The following is a 24149-nucleotide window of genomic DNA, read 5'->3' as shown; positions in this document are numbered from 1 at the left end:
AAATACTAAAATTGTATACACGATTTAAATGATTTGATTCATTTTTATTTAGTTTTTTCTATGTTTTGTTACGGTTATCAATTATCATTAATTGCTATCAGAGTCAAACCGGGTTCATCGTCTATAGTGTCGTATGCCTTTTTTCGTATTCTGATTGGCCGTAGCAATCACGATATGTTTTATTACAAAAAATATTATACCCAGCGGCGAATTTAGGGGGGAGTGCTTGGAGCTGAAGTACCCACCGTTCCACGTATTTTTATTAAAAATTACCAATAAATCGCTGAATGGCGAATTTTTGGTATAGGCTATTAGAACAAAAAATTACATTATACAGTAGACGCCGCTTATAAGACTCACGGATATAAGGTTCAGTAGCTTATTAAACTCAAAATCGTCTGGAACGGTCCATACGTATCCAAATACATTAGAAAAATCGGTTATAAGACTCAAATTTCGTAAAATAAATAGTAGAATATAAACTTTTTTGGTTATAATTTAGAAATAAATTGGTATTGAAAAATTAAATAATATTCGTGTTTATTATTTCTAGTTTTTGTTGGTATCTTATAACGTATAATAATTTTTATCGCAGATAAAAGTTCACATTTATCGTAATATGTAATATTTACCTATTATAATTTTAGTTTTTTTATCGGGATTATTAAATTTATTCAATATTAAAGTATGTAATATGTAATATGTGTTAATGTATTAAAATCAAAGCAAAATATGTAGTAAAATAAAATTTATAAATACGTAATTATTTTTTTTTTCCACTTCACCTATAAGACTCATTCGGTTATAAGACTCTCTATGTGCTGGTCCTAAAGTGAGTTTTATAAGCGGTGTCTACTGTATTACATTGTATTGTTATGTAGGTATTAGGTACCTAATTATTAAAAAAATAAATAAATTTGAAATTACTTATAATTTTTATATTGTTTGATTATGAAATAAATTCAAAATGCATGCACGATGCAAGACTGGGTTTCCTTACTGTTTAAGTACAAAATTATTAATTTTTTTTCCCCAAATTGTACGTAATAAGTACTTAGGGACTATTATTAACAAAATAGCATCCACCATAAAAAAAAATCCCAGATCTACCACTGATTGAAACTTGAAACCATATAATACATGAACACGATATAAATTATAACGATAATAATTTACTTCTCATGTATTTACCTAATACCCTGACATTTTCAGAACAAATATGCTTAGCTTAACTTTTAAATGATATAAAGCGATAGACGACGTAGCTGCAAACCACGATTACCTACTAAATTGACATCATAATATTCTGAATCTGAACGACTGAACACTACTATTACCATATTTAAGAATTAAGATCATCTATACAGTACCGCTGTATAGAAATACCTATACAATATTGTGATAGTTCAACATAAGAAATATAATATAATATACGTACTTTAAACAAATATTTTTTTACATTTTGTTAAATTTAAAGAAAAATTAGTACATATGAAATAGAGAATAATAAAAAATATATTTAAAAAGAAAAAATGTGCTGGTTGTACTATGCGCCTATATTCAGTCACGAATGTTACAATAATAATAAAGTTGCATACAAATAGTTTTAAAAAATCCCTCCAAAATAATTACAAGCCTGTAGCAATATTGAATAGCATCTAATACCACCTACCGGCTACCAGTATTACCAGTAGACAAAACATTTTAAAAATGATGATCTAACTGGCAACACTACCATTAAAATATTAAATTAAATTAAATTCGTCAATAATAATTAAATTAGTTAATAACATCATTGAAATATTAAAAAACAACTTACTGGTATTTTTTTATTAGGTACGTCAAAATCATGAATGTTTGTGTTCCATAAAAATTAATAAAAAAAGAATCAAAATTAATATTACAAAGTCTTTGATAAATAACCTCAAACATTCAATAATTCCCTTCGACCCCTCGACAGCCAAAGTATTGTTAATATAGTGATTAGAATTATCAAACTACATACTTTACGCTTGTTATTGGTAATTGTCTAGTTTGAAGTTTCTTTTCCATTTTGCGTGGATTTTTCGGACCACGAGAATATTAACTTAACTTTGCGGATAGAAGTCAAAGGTAATTTTTTAGAATACTAACCACTAACCATTTATTAATTTCATTTTTAATCGATACGCCTTAATTTTAAAGATATTGAACCATTGAATTACTATAAACGCCAAAAAACTATAACCACGTGGCTTATTATATTTTAAACTCATTTATTACAAATAAAATTCTTTTTATTTTACTAATTTACTATTATTATTGGTTTGTAGCAAAATGCAGATCTTCGTTAAAACGTTGACGGGGAAAACGATCACTCTCGAAGTAGAGTCGTCGGATTCAATTGAAAATGTTAAATCCAAAATTCAAGATAAAGAAGGTAAATACTACATTTAATTTATAGCTACTCATGTATTATGATTCCAATACTAGTCAAATTCGATTGCTCCATTTTATTTGCTCCCTATGAAATCGTCTATTTTCCATTTTTATCATTACTGACATTGCCATTGAATACCACTATTGTTAAATATAAATTAACAAAAATTGAAATACATCAAAATTAATTATGATTACTATCTTGATGGCATTTTATACAATCATACATACAATAGCGATTTCATTTGATGAAAAACACTAAGTTTGCGTGTGTTGTGTTCTCTTTAACTATTGTGTCCATGGACCATAATTGTTTATCGTTTAAGAAAATGCTTGAGCACTGTTTGTGCTGTTTCTATATTTCAAATGTTTAGCATTCAATTTGTTCGTTTTAACATAAATTTTTAATGTTATATGTTTGTAAAACAGACAATACTTTTGAGTTTAGCATTCTCTAAATACAGTAGATTTCTTCTCGTCCGGCTTTGGCTAGTCTTCCACTCTGGTTGATTAGAACATAGTATCGTTGATATATACTAAATTTCTAAAAATAATGTAATCAGGTGTTCAAAAATTTGTTCTTATTAATGATTAATGAACATTATTGTTACTAGTTAGAGAAACAAAATTTCAATATATAGGTAATTAATAAATATTGTACCCATTTAAAAATTGTATGCACATTATACATGCATTCAGATACATTGGATTGTAATTTTTTATAATCCAACCTTTTAAATCATTAGTAGTTTTTTTAATATCTTATTCAATAATAATAAAAATATCCTCTTTTTCCAACATTTTATTGAGAAGAGTTGACATAATGTATTGGTTTCTGAACTACAATTTTGTAACGTTTCATTTAATGATCTACTCTTCCATAACTATTATTGTAGAATTGTTAATTAATTTTATCAAGAACAGTTATTATTACTATCTAACTACAGTAAAATAGAAATTGAAATATTTATTAATTTTATAATAGTTGTACTAAAAATTATGGATTACAAAACACAATAATCTCACTAATGACAAAATATGCAGTTATATGTAATTTGAAATACTTAAATTTTAATACTCGATATAGTGCATATATTCAGTATAAATATGCAAATGCATAAAATTCTGGGCTCTACTTATAATGCATAAAATAAAAATCATGACTTTCCCTTGTCCTTCAGTATCTTACAGTTTTATTAATTAAAATTAAAAATTTTACCTTTTATAAATTATTGTTTGAATGTCAATACCAAAAAAAAAAAATATAGGTATATTTATTGTTTATAAAATTAAACTACCTATAATTTTAGATAAGACTGTTTCTGTAATTTATGCCTTATTTCATATTTGTAAAAAGAACTTCCTGTAAATATTCATAACATATATGAATTAGAAAATAAAAGAATATTTATTTTAACATATCTCTTTTTATTTTGAATTTTGTATATTTATCAGTTATAGAGTTAAAAGTTTATTATTATTAGTTGATAGTTTCATAATTTTAGTGAAATCCATAATAAAATATTTACTTGATAAAACTAGATAATTTATTGATCATTGATAAGTTAATTAAATGTAGTTGAAAATAATTATGAATATTTTTCATGTTCCAAATATATTTTATCATAAGTTAATTAAAAAAATAAATTTAGGTATTCCTCCGGATCAGCAACGTTTGATTTTTGCCGGCAAACAACTTGAAGATGGCCGTACTCTGTCAGATTACAATATTCAAAAAGAATCTACCCTTCACTTGGTTCTTAGATTGAGAGGAGGTGCTAAGAAACGTAAGAAGAAGAATTATTCTACACCCAAAAAGATCAAGCACAAGAAAAGGAAGATCAAGTTGGCCGTGTTGAAATTTTACAAAGTAAAATAGTTTTTATTGATATATGTTTTAGCAATCATTTTAATTTTTTATATATTTTTTAGGTTGATGAAAATGGTAAAGTTATCCGTTTGAAGAAAGAATGTACTTCTGAAAATTGTGGTCCAGGTGTATTCATGGCTGATATGCCAAATAGGCATTATTGTGGCAAATGTTCAGCTACTGTACCAAAGTAGAGATGACATTTGTATATTTTAATACTTAATATAAAATTAAAAAAAAAAAAATTGTTTTAATATTTATTACCCATTTGAATTCAAACCTTTATCCAGTTAAACTCATAAATCGGATTTTCATACTCTAATAATTATATTTTTAAAGCTAAAATTTTTTATGATTTTTTTGTAATTTACCTAATGTGTAACATTTGAAAATATCATGGCCCCATTAGTTTTTAACTTTAATTTTAAAGTGAAATTCCCTATTTTCAAAGTTAAAGGCTCGTTATCAATGCAATGGGTCTGGAATTTTTGTAATATTTAATTTTTAGCTACATATAAACATTTACAACTTGTAATATTTTTCTTATTCTTACATATATTGCTTAAAAATTAAAATATTGGAAAAAATCTAAAGCTAAATCACTGATAATGTTGGAGCTTTTAATTTTGATTATTGGTGAACTAATATTTAAGTAACAACAGTGTATACACTTATTTATTGAACACAGATTTGCTATGTAGTATTTAAGACAGAGACAACACCTACATGTGCAGTGCCCTCTTAAGTATAATAATAATAAAATAAAATAAAAGTAATTACAATATATTTGAGATCAACGATCAATGAGATTGTAATATTTTTGATACTTAAATTATTACTCAAACAATATAAATCAAGCTTTTGCAAGATATGCAACACTTGACAGTATAAATACTGTTTATAATTTTTGTCTTTTTCATTATTTATCTTATTTAATACGTTTAAAAAAATGTTAAAAATTGTAAAACGGTTTTAAAAAATTCTTAGATTAAAAATAAGTTGTAATATCTTGTCTCAACATTACTTGATTAACTTAGGTTTCCCTTATTACTAATTATACAATAATTGTTGCTAAAATACTTAATTTTACTATGACCCACTATTCTAATACTTACATAATGAAATTAATATGATATCTTTATTATTATTATGCTATTTACATATTTCTGATTCAAGTAAAATAAAACTAAGAATTTTTGACTGACTAATATTCAATCTACAAAAGTGTTCTGTTGGTCGCTGTTGTTGAATCAGCGATCTTCATTAATGTTTTTTTTATTTTTCATACATGCATATGCTATAGAACTAATAATTATATTTATTAAATTATTACAACAATATCTAATAATTGATGCACTATCAGTATTTAATGAAAATGTCATGATGAAATATGTACATTGTACATGTTGTAGGACTTAAAATACATAATTTATGACATTATTTGTATAAAATAATTTTAGTTGAAATATTTAAAATCATTCATTCTAAAACATATAGTAGTGTCACTAAATTATATTCATGCATAAAAATATTTCATTATAATTTATTTTATAAAAATAACTTTACAAATCAGTGTTTGGAATTTGATCAGTTTACCTGGGAAGTACAGTGTATCTAGTGTATATGTGATTTTACAAAATGTTATTAGTGTAAGTACTACAGTTTGTTACAGAAACATTTTATTACATAAATGTTCCTGATGTGTTCATGTTAATGTGTTTGCCGACGTTAATATATACTTAATGTAGGGTGACTATTTTTATAAAAATAAAAAAACGGGACAAACAATTTTTTATTAATATGATAAATTTTTATTTTTTCCAATTACATATAAGATAGGTAATAATACCTAATTAATAAATAATAATTAAATGTTGCTCTTATTGAAATTATTTTATATTTTTCTAATACATTAATATTTTTTTACAAAAATTAATTAATAATATAGAAATAATGGGATTTAAACGATATCATCTTTTAAAAACAATAAAAAGCGTCCCGTTTAGACTTTGTCAGGACAATGGTACGTGATGATCAAAAAAGGGACAATCTCGTTTTAAACGGGACATATACGGTTACCCTAATAAATAATATAATGATATTACCTATTCGAATTGAATAATAAATTAAGGAATACAAAAATACGAATAAGGTTGATTATAGAATAGATGAATTTATATTTATTTTATATAGATACTCGATGGTGAATTGTTTATGACGTAGCCTATGCGGCTATGCCCTATACTTTATGTACATAAATGTAACTAAATAGTTTAGCGATAAAAGTATAAGTGAAAATGTCAAACAGCTGGATTATTATAGTAGAAATAGCGACCGCCGATATCATACAGTTAAACTATGTAATAGATGCAAAGTGGTGTGTTTTTACAAAAACAACTAAATCCTTCAAATGTTTAAAAATTAAAGCATTAGCTGACATACAAAACTGTACGGATGTTTTTTAAAATTTAAAAAAAAAATTTGAAATGCATAAATCAATAGAATGTAAATATTTATACTAAGTTAATAACCGTATTTCGTTGGGGCATATAAAAATAGTCAATAACAATATATATAAAGAAAATGCATATAAATAATGTTAAATGTAATTATGTATAAAATTATTTGCCCGTGATTCAAGTATAATGATATTTATTATGAACGCGAATCTATGTAAAAAATAATGCATAATAAAATAAATTCGACAAAAACTGTTTATTTTGTGGATGGCTGAAAATAAAATAACATGCAACCAAGGAGACTGCCGACGGGACGATTTCGGCGTGAAGTACAAACAATATATGGTTCAGTTTAACTCTGCAATTCTATCTGATTCTATCGGAAAATAAAGTCAATTGTAAAAAATTTTTTCATTACGTACTTACACTTTACATATACATAATGGAGAATAAGCGTAAGCACGCGTTAGTTGATGACGATGTTAATGAAGAATATCAAATCAACAAAAAATTAAGAACCTACGATGTTCAAAGTAAGTGTACAAATTAACGTTTTATTTTATTGTTAAGTATTAATTGTTATGATATACGCTACAGAAAATTCGCGCGATAATAGTTTATCATCGGGCAACTTGGGTGATGACGAAGATGATGGCTCTTCATTAAAGAGTTGTATTCAAGTGGAAAGTCCTGCAAAAGACAATCCTCAAGATTGTTCTGAAGAAGTTTCGAACGATGAGGTCACTTACCCAGTAAGTACAGTACCTACCTATATTTATTAGATAGTCTCTGCAGACTTGGCTATTCATTTATTATTATAGTTTATAACTATGATATTTTTCCTTTTAATTTTCAATAAAATTTCCAAAATTATTTTTTAAAAAAGATTAACCTATGAAAAACAAGGATAAGTTGCTGTTTTGTAATGTAATATGTAGACCTCGATTTAATTGTTCTTGATCTTAATACATTTAAATAACTCAAAAATACCTTCTTATTTTCTGAAGTCAATCCATACATAAATATATTTTTCTTTCGACACAAAGTTTTAGACTTTGTTTTTTTAAATAAGTCAGAAAATGTTTTTATACATTATTTATACTCGTATAGACTATTGGATATATGGAAAAGGTGATAGCTTGGAATTGTAATCCGGAAATTTCTCAATCATATTTTTGGAATAATGAAGAAAGGACCATTCCAGATAATGGTATTGGTACCATGATGGAAGATGATATTTTTGATGACACAATTTCAATTGTACGTAACTTTATTTTTCTTAGATTTATACCAATACCTAAGAGTGATCATTTCAAATTTTTATAAAACTACAACGTATATAGGTTTTCGTAACACAATAATTAGTCACTTTTATATTAAATAGGAAAAAATATGTTAAATACAGACATTACTGTTAACCAGATTTATTTATGTAGCATAAACTTTTCCTCGAAGAGGTCAGATATTTTACTACTTTTATATTATAATTTGCTCATAAATTATATTCAATTTTCCAAATAGCGAAATATGTCATTATTATACGCTGATGACTTAAAAAATCAATCGTATTATTAGAACCTTCATTGAAATATAAAACATTTAGTTAAGATTACATAATATTTTCGTTTCGTTCTATGATTTTTATATAATACTAGCCGACCCGTCACGGCTTCGCCCGTGATTGGTTGTTTATTTTACCTTCCGATGATCATATATTAATATGTAGAATTTTTTATTCAAATTTTATGGTTTTAATGGTAACCATGGTTAAAAAACAATAACTTTAATAATAATATTGGATATGCGTAAAAATGACCATTTTTCTTAATTTATTTTATTTTTTTATAAGCAAAAGTGATACTAAAACCTTTATCAGACTACCAGGTTTAATACTAAACAATTTTAGCCAAATCGGTTCAGTAGTTTTATCGGTTAGCGCGGTCGACGGTCGTAGACACCCCTTACAATTTTATATAGTAGTATAGATTTATTTGTATTTTTTTTTTTATAATTTCAATTCAATTAGACGAGCTCGAGTGCAGTTTCTGTTAAATCTTCGGCTAGTCAGGAGATGAAATATTTATTTACCATCGACGTTGACTACGGAGATTCTGATGATGACTCTGATGAGGACTCTGATGATGACTCTGATGACGACTCTGATGATGACTCTGATGAGGACTCTGATGATGACTCTGATGAGGACTCTGATGATGACTCTGATGATGACTCTGATGAGGACTCTGATGATGACTCTGATGATGACTCTGATGAGGACTTTGATGATAAATCTGGCTCTACAGGCTCTAGAGAAGTGTGTATATTATATTGTATAGCTGTACAAATTTTACACTACCTATTTCATTAAAATATATTTATTTATTTTTATATTTTAAATTTTATTAGACAAAATCAGATGATGGGCAATAGTCACTTCTTGTTTAATCAATGATTCGACAATAGGTAAGTTGAATAGACTTTTTTTTTTGTTTCTACTCTTCTTCCTATCTTATAATCAATTACTCAATACACATATTAAGCTTTAAATTTTTCAATTTGAATCAAATTTTAAGTTTCTATACATTATTTTATAGTTTTATACTCTTACGTATATCCAAAACAACAAATAAAAAAAAGCTTAGTACTAAAATTAATATAAAAAATAATTGATTTACAATAATGATCACATAATAATCTATTTGATACATTTATAATATTCTATTAAATAAAATTATTTACTCATACATCAATTCAAATTATTCTTATAATATAAATCTATTAAATGTTATATAAATGTATAATTACAGATAACACTTTTGAAATTTCAATATTCAATTTAAATTTAAAGATCATAATTGAAATAAATATGAATTTATAAATACATAAAAATTAAAAACATATCTACTTATAAAAAAAAGTTTGAAATTCTATAATTACTTACGTTTTAAGTTATATTAACATGTGTATTTTATATTTTAATAACAATAATTTATGTAAATATTTTTCTTTATAGAGAACGGACCAATTTTATGATTTATACATTACAATACTTCCGTTCAAAGCTAATCAATTCTGCAAATACATAAATTGTCAGTATAGTCTATGAAACTATACAGTACCTTAAAATGCATAAATGCATAACGGCATGATCAATTAAAATATGCACACATATTTTAAAATATGTGACATATAAATATTTATATTTTTTTTATATTTTTATTTATTTATATGACATATAAATATATCTAGATTTTGTTAAAACCACAAATTTACGGTTAATCAAACCATTCATTTTTTTTTAATATTATGGGCAAATTTTCTACCATCATTTTTATGTACTATATTATATTCTATGAATCTTAAAATTTTTTGCAAATGTTTTTACTATTTTTTTCTATTATAAAAACAAATTTATATTGTACCAAATTTTCTACCATCATTTTTATGTACTATATATTCTATGAATCTTAATATTTTTTTGCAAATGTTCTTACTATTTTTTCTATTATAAAAACAAATTTATATTGTACTCAATTGTTTTTATCATGTATTATTTATTATTGTATTATATACAAAACAAAAACTATAAGCATTATATACTATTGTATATTTCAAGTTGTAAATTATAAATTAAAAAATATTTTGTTTAAACATAAGTGTACAAGTCATTTTTGTAATTATACTATTTTAATACTTATAACTTAAAAAATAACAACTATGAGAAAATAGCATAGATTACTGTAGTTACTATGACTGCGGTAAATTTTAATTTAATGATCGAATGAAATTATATTAACCGTATATGCGCTGTCAGTTTAGTATACGTTGTTGTTTTATACTTAAAAAATATTGCTGTAAATAACGTATCTAATTTATTTTTCTGTTATAAATACTATAGGTTGAATTTTTTTATCAAAAATATTACATACGCATAATTCCTTTTTTCAAATCCTAAAATTATTAGTAAAAAAGAAACAATAATATTATAGATAGTTATTTAAAATCAGTGAGTGTTCTGCTAATTTTATTATACCTGACTTTAAAACCTGAAAATGAGAAATTTTTATTTGAACCATGCGAAACGTTATAAATTATATAATATTATAAAGTTATATTTTCTAAGAATATTAATTTATATATAACCACATAAAACGTTTATTGTAGTTTTTTTTTTTTAATTAAAATTAATTATTTACGTTTATTTAAAGTATTCGTTTTTTTAATTATTTTATTCGTATTTTTATGTGTTGTGTTACTTTCTTGTATGGCAATGAAAAAATGCATAACGCGAATCATTTAACTTTTTATAATGATAATGTATGATAATTATATATAAGTTTTAAAAATGTCATCAATCATCATTCTTGTTAAAGATTATTGATATACTCAATTATTTTATACAAGTGTAATTAAGTACCTATTTTATTTATCATTAAGATATAATAATACAACAAATTATAGTATTATATAAATAATAGATGGTGATCAGGGCCGGACTGGGTAGGGTCCGGCCCAGTATCCCAAATATAATAGCGGCCCTACTCTCTGAGTATCTGACTATAAGCGTAATTTATATTTAATAATTTATTAAAAATATTGATAATTTGACGATCTTCAACATGGGTAGAACTTTTAGGAGCAGAAGAATTTATATCGATACTGGTTTCCAATTGAGTAGATATATTTTCTTAAATATACATGTTATTATATTATGATGATAAAAAATTAAAAATACATATTTATTTTGAATGTATGTGTTTTTATCCAAAGAAACCTTCTGCTTTTAATTAAACAATTGCTATACATAGATAATAAGTAGGTATGTAATATGGGTATGTATATTAGTTATTAGTATTACAAATTATAACACATAATGTCATAGGTTTAATAAGGCACTAACTAGTTAACAAGTCATCATTAATATTTTATAATGTATGTATATGTACCTATATCTTTTAAAAGATACAATATACAAACATTTGAAAAGTAAATATTTAAATTAATATTTATAATAATTTAAAAGTATGGTTGGTAAAACTAAAAAGAACTAGCCACTAGACATAACATTGTTACTATATTACCGATTGGCAATTATTAATTTTGAGTAGAGCAATTCTTTTTTTATTTTGTAACAACATTTTCTTGAAACTACATAGGTAAACCAGTGTCACAGTCCCAGATTTCAATAATATTATGATTTCACCATTGTACAAATGTACAATGCATAAAATTAATAGTTTTAATAAAAATAAATGTATGTGTAATTCAGATAATAATATGTAATTCAGAAAATCAGATAATATGAATGTATAATAAATGAATCTATTTTTAGCAAAACTATATGTTTATTTTTCCCACGGAATGATTTATCATTAAAGAAACTTGATAATGAAACGATACTGACTTAAGCCCGATTCACACTTCACACTGTTACGGCACGGCACGGACCGTTACAGTACGTAACGGCACGACAAATCGTCCAACTATTCACACTTGTCCGTCATCCACCGTCAAATATGTGATCACTCATCACAAACCACTAGCGTATCCGTGTAGGTACTTAAATATTGATTGTTATACGCAGCTAGGTCGTCGTTCTGTGCAGTTCAGTGTTTAAATGATTGTAAAATGTTTCGAAATTTTTCAAAGTCAGATTTGGCTATTGTTAGCAATTTTATTAGATGAAGAAGAAGAAAGCTGTACGAAGAATGTTCAACAAAAGTCTAAACGAAAAAGAAAAATTTGGGTCCATGATATTTTGAAAAAAAGAAAAACTGAAGGCGAATTTGCAACCCTATGTCGCCAACTCGAGGATCACGAAGATAAGTTTTTTAAGTACTTCCGAATGTCCAGATTTCAGTTTAATACTCTACACCTAAAAATAAAAAATCAAATTTCCAGACAAAATACACAGTTTAGAGAGTCAATACCGGCTAAAGAAAAACTAGGTGTATGTTTGAAGTAAGTGGTTTTATTATATTAAATAGAAATCATTATTTAATTTTTATGTGAGTTAATTTATAATTGTACCGTATGAGATTGTACCATATATTTGAATTAAGCTGTAGCTTTATGTTTGTTTTGTTATATCTATTTAAAAAAAACTATTCCTACTTTGTAGTATTTGATAACATTTCTAATAACTTAAGTTTTTTAGATTATCTTATTTCATGTAGGTATTATTAATTTTTTTAAGTTTAGAGAACATTAAACCATATATTATATAATTTAAATGTAAATCGGTTAGGACTTAAATTAATTTTTAATAAATTAATTAAAAAAAAAAAAGAAATTATTATAATAATAATATTATGGATACTATTAAATTAAATACTAAAAAAATATATATAAATTATAATATTCCATATTATTTTTAGGTTCTTGGCAACTGGAGATTCGTACCAGACGATAGCCTTCAGTTTTCGATTAGGTCATTCGACTGTGCAAGGAATCGTCATCGAAGTATGCAATGCAATTATTTTAAAACTAAAAGAAGAATGCATCAAAACTCCTCAAAAAGAAGATTGGGAGCGAATAGCAAATGAGTTCTGGGAAATTTTGAATTTTCCCCCAATTGCATTGGTGCTTTGGACGGAAAGCACGTTATGATTGAAGCCCCTCCAAACACTGGCTCTTTTTTTTATAAAAAAAAACTTTTCAATTGTTCTTCTAGCATTAGTTGACGCCCAATATAAATTTACTGTTATCGATGTTGGTGCGTTGGAAAGAATAGTGATGGAGGTATTTTATCACATTTAAATTTTGGAAAAGCTCTTGAAAAAAATTAACTTAATATTCCAAATAATCGAGTATTACCGGGTACAAATGAAAAATTACCATACGTTATTATAGGTGACGAAGCTTTTCCATTAAAGAACTATTTACTAAGACCATATCCAGGACCTCAAATGTACAACGAAGTAAAAACAAAAAATTTAATGAACGGCTATCAAGGGTTAAAAAAGTAGTTGAAGACGCCTTTGGTCAATTGACAGCCAAATTTCGTATATATTGTAGACGACTAAAATTGTTACCAGAAAATGCAGTTAAAATAGTAATGACCACGTGCATTTTACATAATTATATTAAATAAGACTGCAGTGGAATTCATACCAGTGAAGTAGCCGATACAACATCTTTGGGTAATTTATCGTCATTTTCAAAACAAGGAGATAGTGCACAAAGGCAAGCGTTTGAATATCGTGACCAGTTTAAGGACTTTTTTAACTCTCCAACAGGAAAATTATCGTGGGAGTAGATACAACAAAATAATTTAAATGTTTATACATATATTTTATTATTTTTAACGTACTTTGTATTCATTAATTAATCAGCTGTTTAAAATTCAATTTTATATCAAATATTACAGTCCAACAGGATTACAAAATTTTTTTTTAAGTTTGTGTATGATAAATTAAGTACGTTTTATTAGTTATAAAAATTTATTATAAGTTTGTGGAAATTGAAAATAGTTTTTTCTGCTAAAATACTTTTAAAAATTGTCTACAAATATGTTTTAATATATAACATTAACAACAATATTTTATTTTTAATCTTTAATTTTGAAAAATAAAATTTTTTTAAACACAATATTATACAGCTTTTATAGTATTTTAGTTGCTAGTACCTTCCCTTATATTTTATACAGTTGCTGATATACATTAATTAACGTATATAGTATATACTATTATGTGATAGATTACGTACAATTTACCAATTGTACGCACTGAAAATGCCTGCAATAACGTGTTCCTGCAGGACAAATTACAGCAGTGATATGCACTCGCATGTAAAATAATCGACGATGGTGTCGAAGGTATTTTAATATTGAACTGTGTAAGTTCATATCACAAGTCACAACGTACTGAGCTATACACATTTTATATTTCAATTAAAAATAAGCGGTTTTAAGTACTTACTTAAAATGAATAGAAATGCTTATTGAATTAGTTCGAGAACGATTGTCGTTATACGATATGAAAAAAATATAGTGACCACCCTTATAAAGAATCGCTGTGGAGAGAAATTTCCAGTGAAATAAATCAACCCGGTATGTTTACAATTAAAGTATAAAATTACTATTTTTTTTTTTTTTTTTTTTTTTAGTCCAAACCAGTCAAAATTAAAAAAAAATATAAGTACTCAATTTATTCATTATAGCTTATTATTTTTTTTTTTTAGTTCAAAATTGCAAAATTACTCTTTCTATTATGGATGTAAATAATAATACTTCCGCATAGTGACAAATTTAAACGGTCAATAATTTTAGTTTAATTCAAATATGATTGATACAATATGAGTTGCAGCTGATATAGATATATAAATAACCTAATCTACTTATATACCATGAAGATGCGTTTTTAAATATATTAGATTTTATGAGCTTATTAATTAATACTTTTTATTAAATATTGACTATAAAACACTCAATATTGTTTACAACGAACATTTCTAGAAGTTGTCTTCTAAGAGTCCGTTATATACCTTACCGTACAAATTTATTTTAAAATTTGTAGAAACGTATATTATTTTTTTTACCTCAAAAATCTAATGCCATTATAACTTAAAATTAAAAAACTATGTTATATTTATTTATTTATTTATTATTTTTTTTTTTTTTTTTTTGAACAATATTCAATATTCATATAAAATTATAAAGCAAAAGCATAAGTCTCACATAATAAATATAAAATTGAATTTAACAAAATAATATATAATTTAATAACCATATTTAATTTTTAAAATAAGTATTAATCAGTACTCAACCTGACGTACTCCGTCGATCGTATTTAAAAAAATCACTTGATTCATTTATTTTTTCGCGGTTTCATCAAAACTTTTGTTTATGTAGGTAATGGGGAGATTGTTAGATGGTGTAATTGGATGTTCGTTCATATTCTTATTTGTTGACGCAGAATTTGATATATTGATGTTGAATGTTACTTGTATTGTTCGAGGTTAAAAATTTTTGTAGTTGTCTTTTAGAGGTTTTTGTTGATTTATTTTATTGTGGTAGAACGTGATCAAGAAGGATTAAATTTAGCTAACGAGAAATTTTGACATGTAGGTTTTTGTTAGTGAATTTAGTGGTTTTATGGATTTTCCGTCCATATTGGCATTTTAAAATAGTTTATCTGTACTGTTGGCTAGCTGATAAGCAAAGCTTTCGGCAAGCTATAATAACAGTATAAACGAACACACGATATAAGCTATGCAAAAAGTACGACTGGTTCAGCTGGCTACCAAACACGTACTGCGTATTTATTTTTAAGTTCTTAATGACCGCAAGAAAGAAAAAATTAATAGTTAGCAATCGATATCATTTAAACATAATACAATAATTCTTATAGTCAATTATATGGACTGTTAGGTAAATATCTATATTATAATGTATCTATATAATATCAGTGACGCAACTATAACTGTTTAAGATATCAATCACATCTGATATGTCCTTTGCTTTTTTCCTATTTTTTTATTTTGTATAAGCTTTTATAGACAACTTAATGTACAACCGTTGTAGGAATTACCAAGTATCAAAAATTTACGTCGCTCAATCCGTCGTGTACTGCTGTCACGTTTGGTTCAACTCGGATTTTTGCATCTCATTTGTTGCTTCGTATTTACTGTACGATTTGTTTAACTAGCTTATCAACTTTGACCAAACCAGCGGCGAATTCTAGTATACTTGATGGTTCACGTAAAATTTTGTGCATTAGTCCACCCGTTTTGAATACTGTTTTGTAAACTATTTATATTCATATAATATATACTAATAGTTTTTTTTTTTCTGTTATCCTTACTATACTTATTAGAACCAGTAGAATTATTATCAATTATTATTATTGAATGATAAGCTAATATTATTATTATTATCTATGGCAATAGAGTAGATAATTATTTACCATTACCAAAAAAAACGTTTTTTTTGTCTATCCGATTACCTTACCCTTTTTTCTTGTATAGTTCAAATGTATTTTTCCTAAACCTACACTAGTGATTATAAACACCATTTTTATACAGTCCATTATATCCGAAACTATACGAAAGTAAAACAATAGTAAATAATAAAATTACCCCATAATGTGTCAAAATATGTTACAATTTATAATAGTTATTATTTAATTATATATTTTTAATTTTATTTTACAACAAAAAAATAAAAAAAGGAAAATAGAAAATCATTCGGTTCATTGGTTGTACAGTTGGTGTCTAGATAGTGTACCTTATCAATCATAATTACGGAAGTCACTTCAATATATTTATTACCAATAAAACCAATATTAGAAAATATATTTTACGTGATAAAATGATTTAATAATTGGATACTTATTAGTTGAATGTTTTAATTAATACAAAATAATAATATTAGGCATTTATTCAAATAAATAATATATTATAATTTGTAAATAAATATATCAGCTATTATAGTATTAGACAATAATAAATAATACAATTCTTCAGTTACCACTTAATTTCTCACATGTCAACTTTTCATTACCATTAAACCCATTTAACATCATACTAAACGTTATATACTTATCATCATTACATTCACATCCCGATCAACTAAATCTATAAACTTTGCTATGAATCCCTTTGAATATTGTTTGCGAATTGACCGTATAAATTGAAAATTAAACGTAAATAACATTTATCATATTACACACTACAAAATATTACTTTTTCGTATGATGTATCCTGATTATCAACACACATGTAAGTTGTAACCTTTATATTCAGGATTTTCGCAATACTGTTAACATGTATACAAAATGTTTTTAATATGACATCTCAAAATTGAATTAATAGATATAGGTATCAATTTTTAAAAATGGTTATTTGATACTTGCATGGATTTTTAAGACAATTATCCTTAAAAATCAGTTATGTAAATGTTGGCCTAAACAAACAGCCTAATATAAACTGGTAGGTATATTATACACAGAACTTTAATTTAATTTCAAATTTGCTTTAAAGTATCCATAAAATCTTTAATATTTTCTGAGGAATAAAAAATGATATTAAAATAATTATCATTTTATAATTTTTGTTTTTAACATACAAATCAAATTAAATTTAAAATAAGGTGGAAAATAGCGGTTACCGTTATGCTGTGTAATAGGTTTCTAAATTACCTCATCATTGAGGAGTATTTCGTTGTAATAACTTTTGTGTTAAATCTGAATTCAATAAATTTGTCATTGCTCACAAAATAATTTTCTCAGTCAACACTATCTGATAATTTAAGTGAAATTAATGGTTTACTTTTATATTCAGTCATATACGTATATAGAGATATAATGTTGGTATTAGAAGTAAGTATACATACTTAGATAAACCATGTAATGTGTATAACAATTGTTTTAACTCTTCGTTACATATTATTAAATTAAAAATAATTTTTTACCTCGTTATATGATATTTCACACAGTGGAAAACTGTCTACTTCTTTCTTCATTGTAGGACTTAATAAACTTTTTCCTTTGCAATTGTAGATTTAGCCAAAGCAGCTTCAAATCTAATCTGAAAAAAACATAATATTTTTAATCTTATAATTGACACAAGTATTAAATACAAAACTTACTAAGGTATTTATATTAGAATCTGATGAATCATAAGGTATAACTGGACAATTTAAAAAAGCATCAGTACATAAATTAAACTTCTCGAATCCGATTACATAGTAATCCATAACTTCGTTTAATATTTTAAAATCATACACTATTAAAAAAGACGAAATATAATATCAATGTATATTTAAACATATACTTTACTTAGGTAATGTATAATATAGATTTTAATAATTTTAATTTTAAACATTAAACCTATGATGCGATAAGGATATTGACTCATTTATAATTTTTTTTTTTATTTTTACAAAATATTTACAATCTGTTCATAGAACAATAAACAAATTTGATAAGAGTAAATAAAACATGAGTAGTATGACGGAAGAAGCCACCCATTGATGACACTACCTATTTTGTTTAGAGTTTAGAAGGAGGATTTAGTCTATGATCTATGATTCAAGCATCTAACAGGTCACGGCACCAGTTACGTTTGAGACGTCTAATGGGATTACCCGGAATCGAAGGAACTGCAAGGTTTTTTATAAGAGGGTTAGGATACCCTAGAAAATTATATTGAAAATTATAGCATATTTCCACAAATAATATGACCTAAATATTCCGGTACTATAGAACCAACAATATTAATTGCTTAAAATCATTGATTAGAAGTTCAACAGTTACTTCTATATCGCACATCAAAACTTCTATCAATTCATCGATTTATTAAAAGCAGTTCAAATTGAAACATAAAATACAGACAAACTAAAAACCCTCAAGTCTAAAAGTATGGAAACATTTATATCGACTTCGTTTGCCTTATTTTTAACTCATTACAATATGATGACTGATCACTGATAAGTAATGACTAATATAAATATTAATAATTGAAAAAAAAAAAAACATAATATGTAAGACTAATATATTAATCGTTTCACTTAGATTCAAAAATGTAAAAAAATATAACGTAAATAACCTATGAAAAAGATTTGTTTTCAGTTTTCATATAGTTTTTTGAATTTTAAGTATGTATAAAATCATTCTTGATAATAAGTACTTACAGTCTTAGGATCATAGTCCATATTTTTCAGAATTAATCCTGCCACAGGAAATCTAATAACAAAGTCTTTCATATAGCAAAAATGTCTTCAAATTCGTCTATACTTTCAAGTACTTTAGACCAATCTTGTATGTCTTAATAACCATAAAATAAAAACACATTGGGGTTAAATTCTATAAGTTTTTTGATACGATCTGTAATAAATCATAAATACATTAATGATATGAAATTAAGTATTAATTATATTTACCATTTTTGATCTTTTTGCTGGGATATGTAGGTTTTCTTCAGATAAGCATTTAAAAAATAAATAAACATTTTGCACAGCATTTATATTAGTATTTTTTCTAATAAGCAGATACAACAATTAGTATCGAAATAATAAAAAATATAAATACCAAAATAAATTTAATTTTCTCAATTATATAATATTACCTAATAATTAATTTAAAGATCAAATATACGTAAATTGTTTTGTTTGACAAAATTGTAGTTTTAATATAATATTAATCAGTAATATATTTTAAGGGCTAAGTATCTACTTTGAACTTAATGAATACTAAATATGTGTACTAAACAATTAGGTATACGAATGTAAAGTAAAAAATAAATACTCACTTTCGACTTCGATATTTTTACGAGAAATTTATCTAAAAGTTAAGAAATTTATTTAAGCTGTTAAAACACTTTTAATTTTGAATCGTTTGCGGATGAAAAATAAATACAAATATCAAAAAATATGTACACGTATAAAACAAATAAATAATAATTTTAAACTATGAAACTTTAAAACATGTTTTCAGTTTTCACTATAAGCTGTTATTGAGACTGGAGTCAGCAGATCACAATAAATACATATTGGTATAATAATAGAAAATGATTAATAATAAAACTATAAATAAATGTGGAAAGAATATAATATAAAAATAATTCCCAATGCTTCAAAACAAAGTTAAACATTGGTTTTAAAAATAAAAATTAGTTGATTTATTATTATATTGATATTTAAATTTCTTGAAAACTGAAATCATGATGTTTTGGATTTAAAAATCTAGACTTGTGCTTACAGGAATTTAATTATAGTTTTCTAAAAAAAAAAAATGCCTCTGGGGGGATATATCCCCATATCTCCCCGCATAATTACGCCACTGATTAATTAAATTACCTATCATAGCAATCGATTTAAAACAGTTGCAGGTCATATGATATTGGTTTTTCATATGGTCGTTTCAAAAATACTCTCCTCTAGATATTGTAATTTCAACAAATTTTTTCTATCGAGCAATACATGACATCCTTCTTTTTTCTTCGACTCTAGGACGAGCATATTTTCTCTTTGATATATCATGTTTGATAAGGTGGTATTGTGGTAAACTTATTTTCCAGAAAAAATTGTTTCCTAACCTTTTGTGGCGCATCTAATATGACTGATAGTATATCCTGAGAATATACTCGTACGTCTTAAAAAATCTTCATACATGCTCATATAGCGCAATAGTTTCATTATATGAATCACAATATTAAACTCATCTTCTGAATCAAATCCCACATTTTTTAAAAACTTGCGATCGGCGAAGTCGAGTATAAAATTACTGTAGTCAATGAGCTTTGTAGGTGGTGTTGGTGATACATATTATGTAAAACTCTTCTGTTTGTAAACTGTTTTAATGTTAGCGATTGAACTGGTCATATTTAAAAGTAAATGAGAAATTATGTTTTAAGACATTTAAAAAAAAAAAAAAAAAAAGTAAATTCTGAAAATTTACTAAGACTGAAAGTCACGGAGCGAGGGTGAGACGTGTATAGAAGAGTATAATAGCCACATTCCCTCAACTGGTGTACTTTTCAAGTAGGTACGCCAATAATTGAGCATTTGTACAAAATATAGTCAAGTACACTGCTTTCACAACTGGTTGTTTATAGCAAATATTGGTGGTGGAGACCAGTGGCGTAATACAGAATATCTTGTGGGAGGAGGGATATCAAAAATACTTCAAGGCAGACCTGTGATGGCTTTGCCAACGCACCACCTTAATACATTGAAAACTCATCATTAGGGGCCGAATTTTAATGCACTAAAATTTATTGAAAAATTCCCTAAAAAAAAAAAAGCTAAAAATGCCTTTGTAAAATGCATTTTACCGGAAATATGCACTTAGAAAAAAAATGTATACATTTTTATTAAATTATTGTTTTATTGGTAATTTTATTAAAAAAAAAAACTGAAAATCGAAAAATTTGACTTACGACTAGCGAAGATGGATTGGATGATAATAAATGAAGATAGAAAGACAATATTGTATGTATAGAACGATTTATAAATTGTATGAAAGAACATGGAAAAAATGAATCTTATCAAACATTTTATATTTTAAGTCTAACGTCGTTAAATCTGACGCGGCTTCAGCGGTAGGTGAAAATTTGTTAAGTTAACAAATTAATAAAATAAAAAGAAAACACCATTTTTTTTTCCTTTTAAATAAAGACGTAGAGTTTATTTACACTACGTATACAATTTGTCACAGATTTACAATTTGTTTGAAGTAACTGGAACAATTGGTGTACTTATGCTTTTAGTTATTTTAACTGGTATTACGGGCATGTTCAGTTTGGCGGGCATATGTTAGGTTTAGCTGTTTAGCAGGCACTTTGGTAGGTTTTGATCCGTTTCACGGCGGACACAACGTCGTTAGGTTGTTCAGCACACGAACACGCCGAGCGTGGCAACGGACCAAGTGGCGAGGTCAGTGATCAGGACGAACATGTGATAGGCGGGCTGGTAGACGGCGATCAGGGCGAACGCGGTCAACGAGCACAGCGCGGCCGCCTGGGCGTACAGCTTGGTCCTGTCGTGCGTCTTGCAGGCGGCCCGCGGCGGCCGGCTGGCGCGGCCTACGACGAACTGCGCCGACCGGACGGCGATGACGATGACGCTGAGCATGATCACGGCCGCGGCGGCCGCGGTCTGCCGGGCTTTGAGCACCATGTACAGGAACACGTCGACAAGAGGACACGTCTTGGCGCCGCCGCCGCCGCCGCCACAGGACTGGTTGGCCAACAGCCATTCGTCGAACTCGTTGTACGGCGACGGCGGATCGTTGAGGTGGCCGATCCAGTGGCACGCGTCGCGGGCCTTGATCAGGTACGAGTGGAACGACGACGACGTCGGCGGCGGCGACGGCAGCGGCGGCGGCGGCGACCGTTGTGCGTTGCGCTGCATTATTCTGTCCAGTTTTTGCGATCGGTCAGTGCTTTGAACACGCGAAATTATTTCACGCGACTAGTGCCCCGGCGGGTAGAAACGTTATGACGATAATGATAAATAATAATACGTCCGAGGCTTGCGGTCGTCGTGGCAATCGCCGGTTGCCCGTCAACGCGCGACGAGTAACGAAACAAACAGCGGCGTGGCGCGGGCATTAAAAAGATGTAAACAGTGAAATTTTTTTTTCAAAACTGATTAGAATATAGAGGTACTGGGTATATATTTAAATTTAAATTTAATTTGAAGTACTTGCCAATGAATCCGTGTTATGAATTCGAGAAAATAAAGGAATTGAAGAATTTATAATACTTCAAAAGTCTATTAGGCGAATGACAGTGACAGTGGTACGTAAAAACCACTACAGTCTTCAACGCGTCGAACTACGTGAATACGTTGATGGTCGCTCCTTGTTCCTCGCGGAAACAAAATCAAATGTGCTTGCTTACAAACGCTATGTAGTTAAATACGTGACCCCCTCTATGGCTCTATGACGTCATTAGGCTATTCGAAAATAACAGTTGCGCGTAAGCAATTTCAGAATGCGTTACACTGCATATCGTGTTATTATTATGCAGTTAACATAATACAGAATTTTTTTTTTTATTTTTAGAAGAAAATATACAATCTGTATCTTAGACATAATAAGTATATGTGCGATAAGGGAGACAAACAAATAGGGTGATATACATAAATTTGAGGAAAGAAGCCACCCACTGATGACACTTTCGACTTGGTTTAGTCATATGCGATTTAGTTATTTATTAGTAATTGTATTATAAATTATACATTTAGTAAAATCTTATATGTTATTATTAAAGTAATAAATCTCTGCACCATTTACGTTTAAATAGCCTTGGAGGGCTACCTGGGATTGCGAGGGATGATAAATTTTTAATGAGTGGATTTGAATGAGAGGATAGGCAGTTATGAAATTTTTTATAAAAGCATTTAGCTTCGTCATGAATAGTGTTTAAATAATATTTGAAAATAACTAGTTGGACAAAATTTTACATTTAAATAAGAGTAAAATAAAATTATAATTATTTAAAGCAATTTATGTATCAATAAATAATATTATATGTATTATATATGGCATATATTTAAATATATTCAAATTGAGAAAAAGTAATACCATATCCGAATTGCTTTCAATCATCTCCAGCCAGTCATTATCAGTGGTACTGTCGGGTTCAGTTTTTGGTATGATTATTTCTGACTCATCAGAAGATGATTCTTCAATTGTGATTGTCTAATTGATTTTAAAATATGAAAAAAAAATTGTATAATACAGTATACATTTTTATATCTATAAAGTATACACACTCCCGATGCAGAGCTGTTTTCGTTTGTCGCTATTTGATCTGTTCCATCTGTTTCGTCTATTTGATCTATTTTATCTGTCTCGTCTATTTCATCTGTTTTATCTATGTCGTCTATTTCATCTGTTTCATCTATGTCGTCTATTTCATTTGTCTCGTCTATCTCGTCTATTTCATCTGTTTCATCT

At 27.0% G+C, this 24149-nt stretch overlaps 1 protein-coding gene and 1 long non-coding RNA gene across 2 annotated transcripts; both read left to right on the top strand.

Annotated features, from left to right (window-relative positions):
* Positions 1-2000: 2000 nt before the first annotated feature.
* On the top strand, positions 2001-4544 carry LOC112598637 (ubiquitin-like). Its single transcript, XM_025345159.1, has 4 exons — positions 2001-2112; positions 2313-2419; positions 4071-4288; positions 4351-4544. Exons 2-4 carry the CDS (start codon positions 2317-2319, stop codon positions 4480-4482), a joined length of 453 nt encoding a protein of 150 aa, XP_025200944.1. The 5' UTR covers positions 2001-2112; positions 2313-2316; the 3' UTR covers positions 4483-4544.
* Positions 4545-8964: 4420 nt separating this feature from the next.
* Positions 8965-9840, top strand: LOC112598664. The gene is made up of 3 exons (XR_003114903.1): positions 8965-9061; positions 9154-9210; positions 9761-9840. It is a non-coding gene; the product is annotated as an uncharacterized LOC112598664 (long non-coding RNA).
* Positions 9841-24149: the final 14309 nt, after the last annotated feature.

This window comes from Melanaphis sacchari, unplaced genomic scaffold (assembly GCF_002803265.2).
Source record: "Melanaphis sacchari strain LSU unplaced genomic scaffold, SCAv2.0 Contig49_pilon_pilon, whole genome shotgun sequence".
Classification (NCBI taxonomy): Eukaryota; Metazoa; Arthropoda; class Insecta; order Hemiptera; family Aphididae; genus Melanaphis; species Melanaphis sacchari.
This window is presented reverse-complemented; position numbering and strand designations above follow the sequence as displayed.

Coding starts and splice junctions, on each gene's coding strand:
- LOC112598637 (XM_025345159.1), top strand. CDS start 2,317: ATGCAGATCTTCGTTAAAACGTTGACGGGGAAAACGATCACTCTCGAA. Junction 2,420..4,070: donor CAAAATTCAAGATAAAGAAG/GTAAATACTACA, acceptor AAATAAATTTAG/GTATTCCTCCGGATCAGCAA. Junction 4,289..4,350: donor CCGTGTTGAAATTTTACAAA/GTAAAATAGTTT, acceptor TATATTTTTTAG/GTTGATGAAAATGGTAAAGT.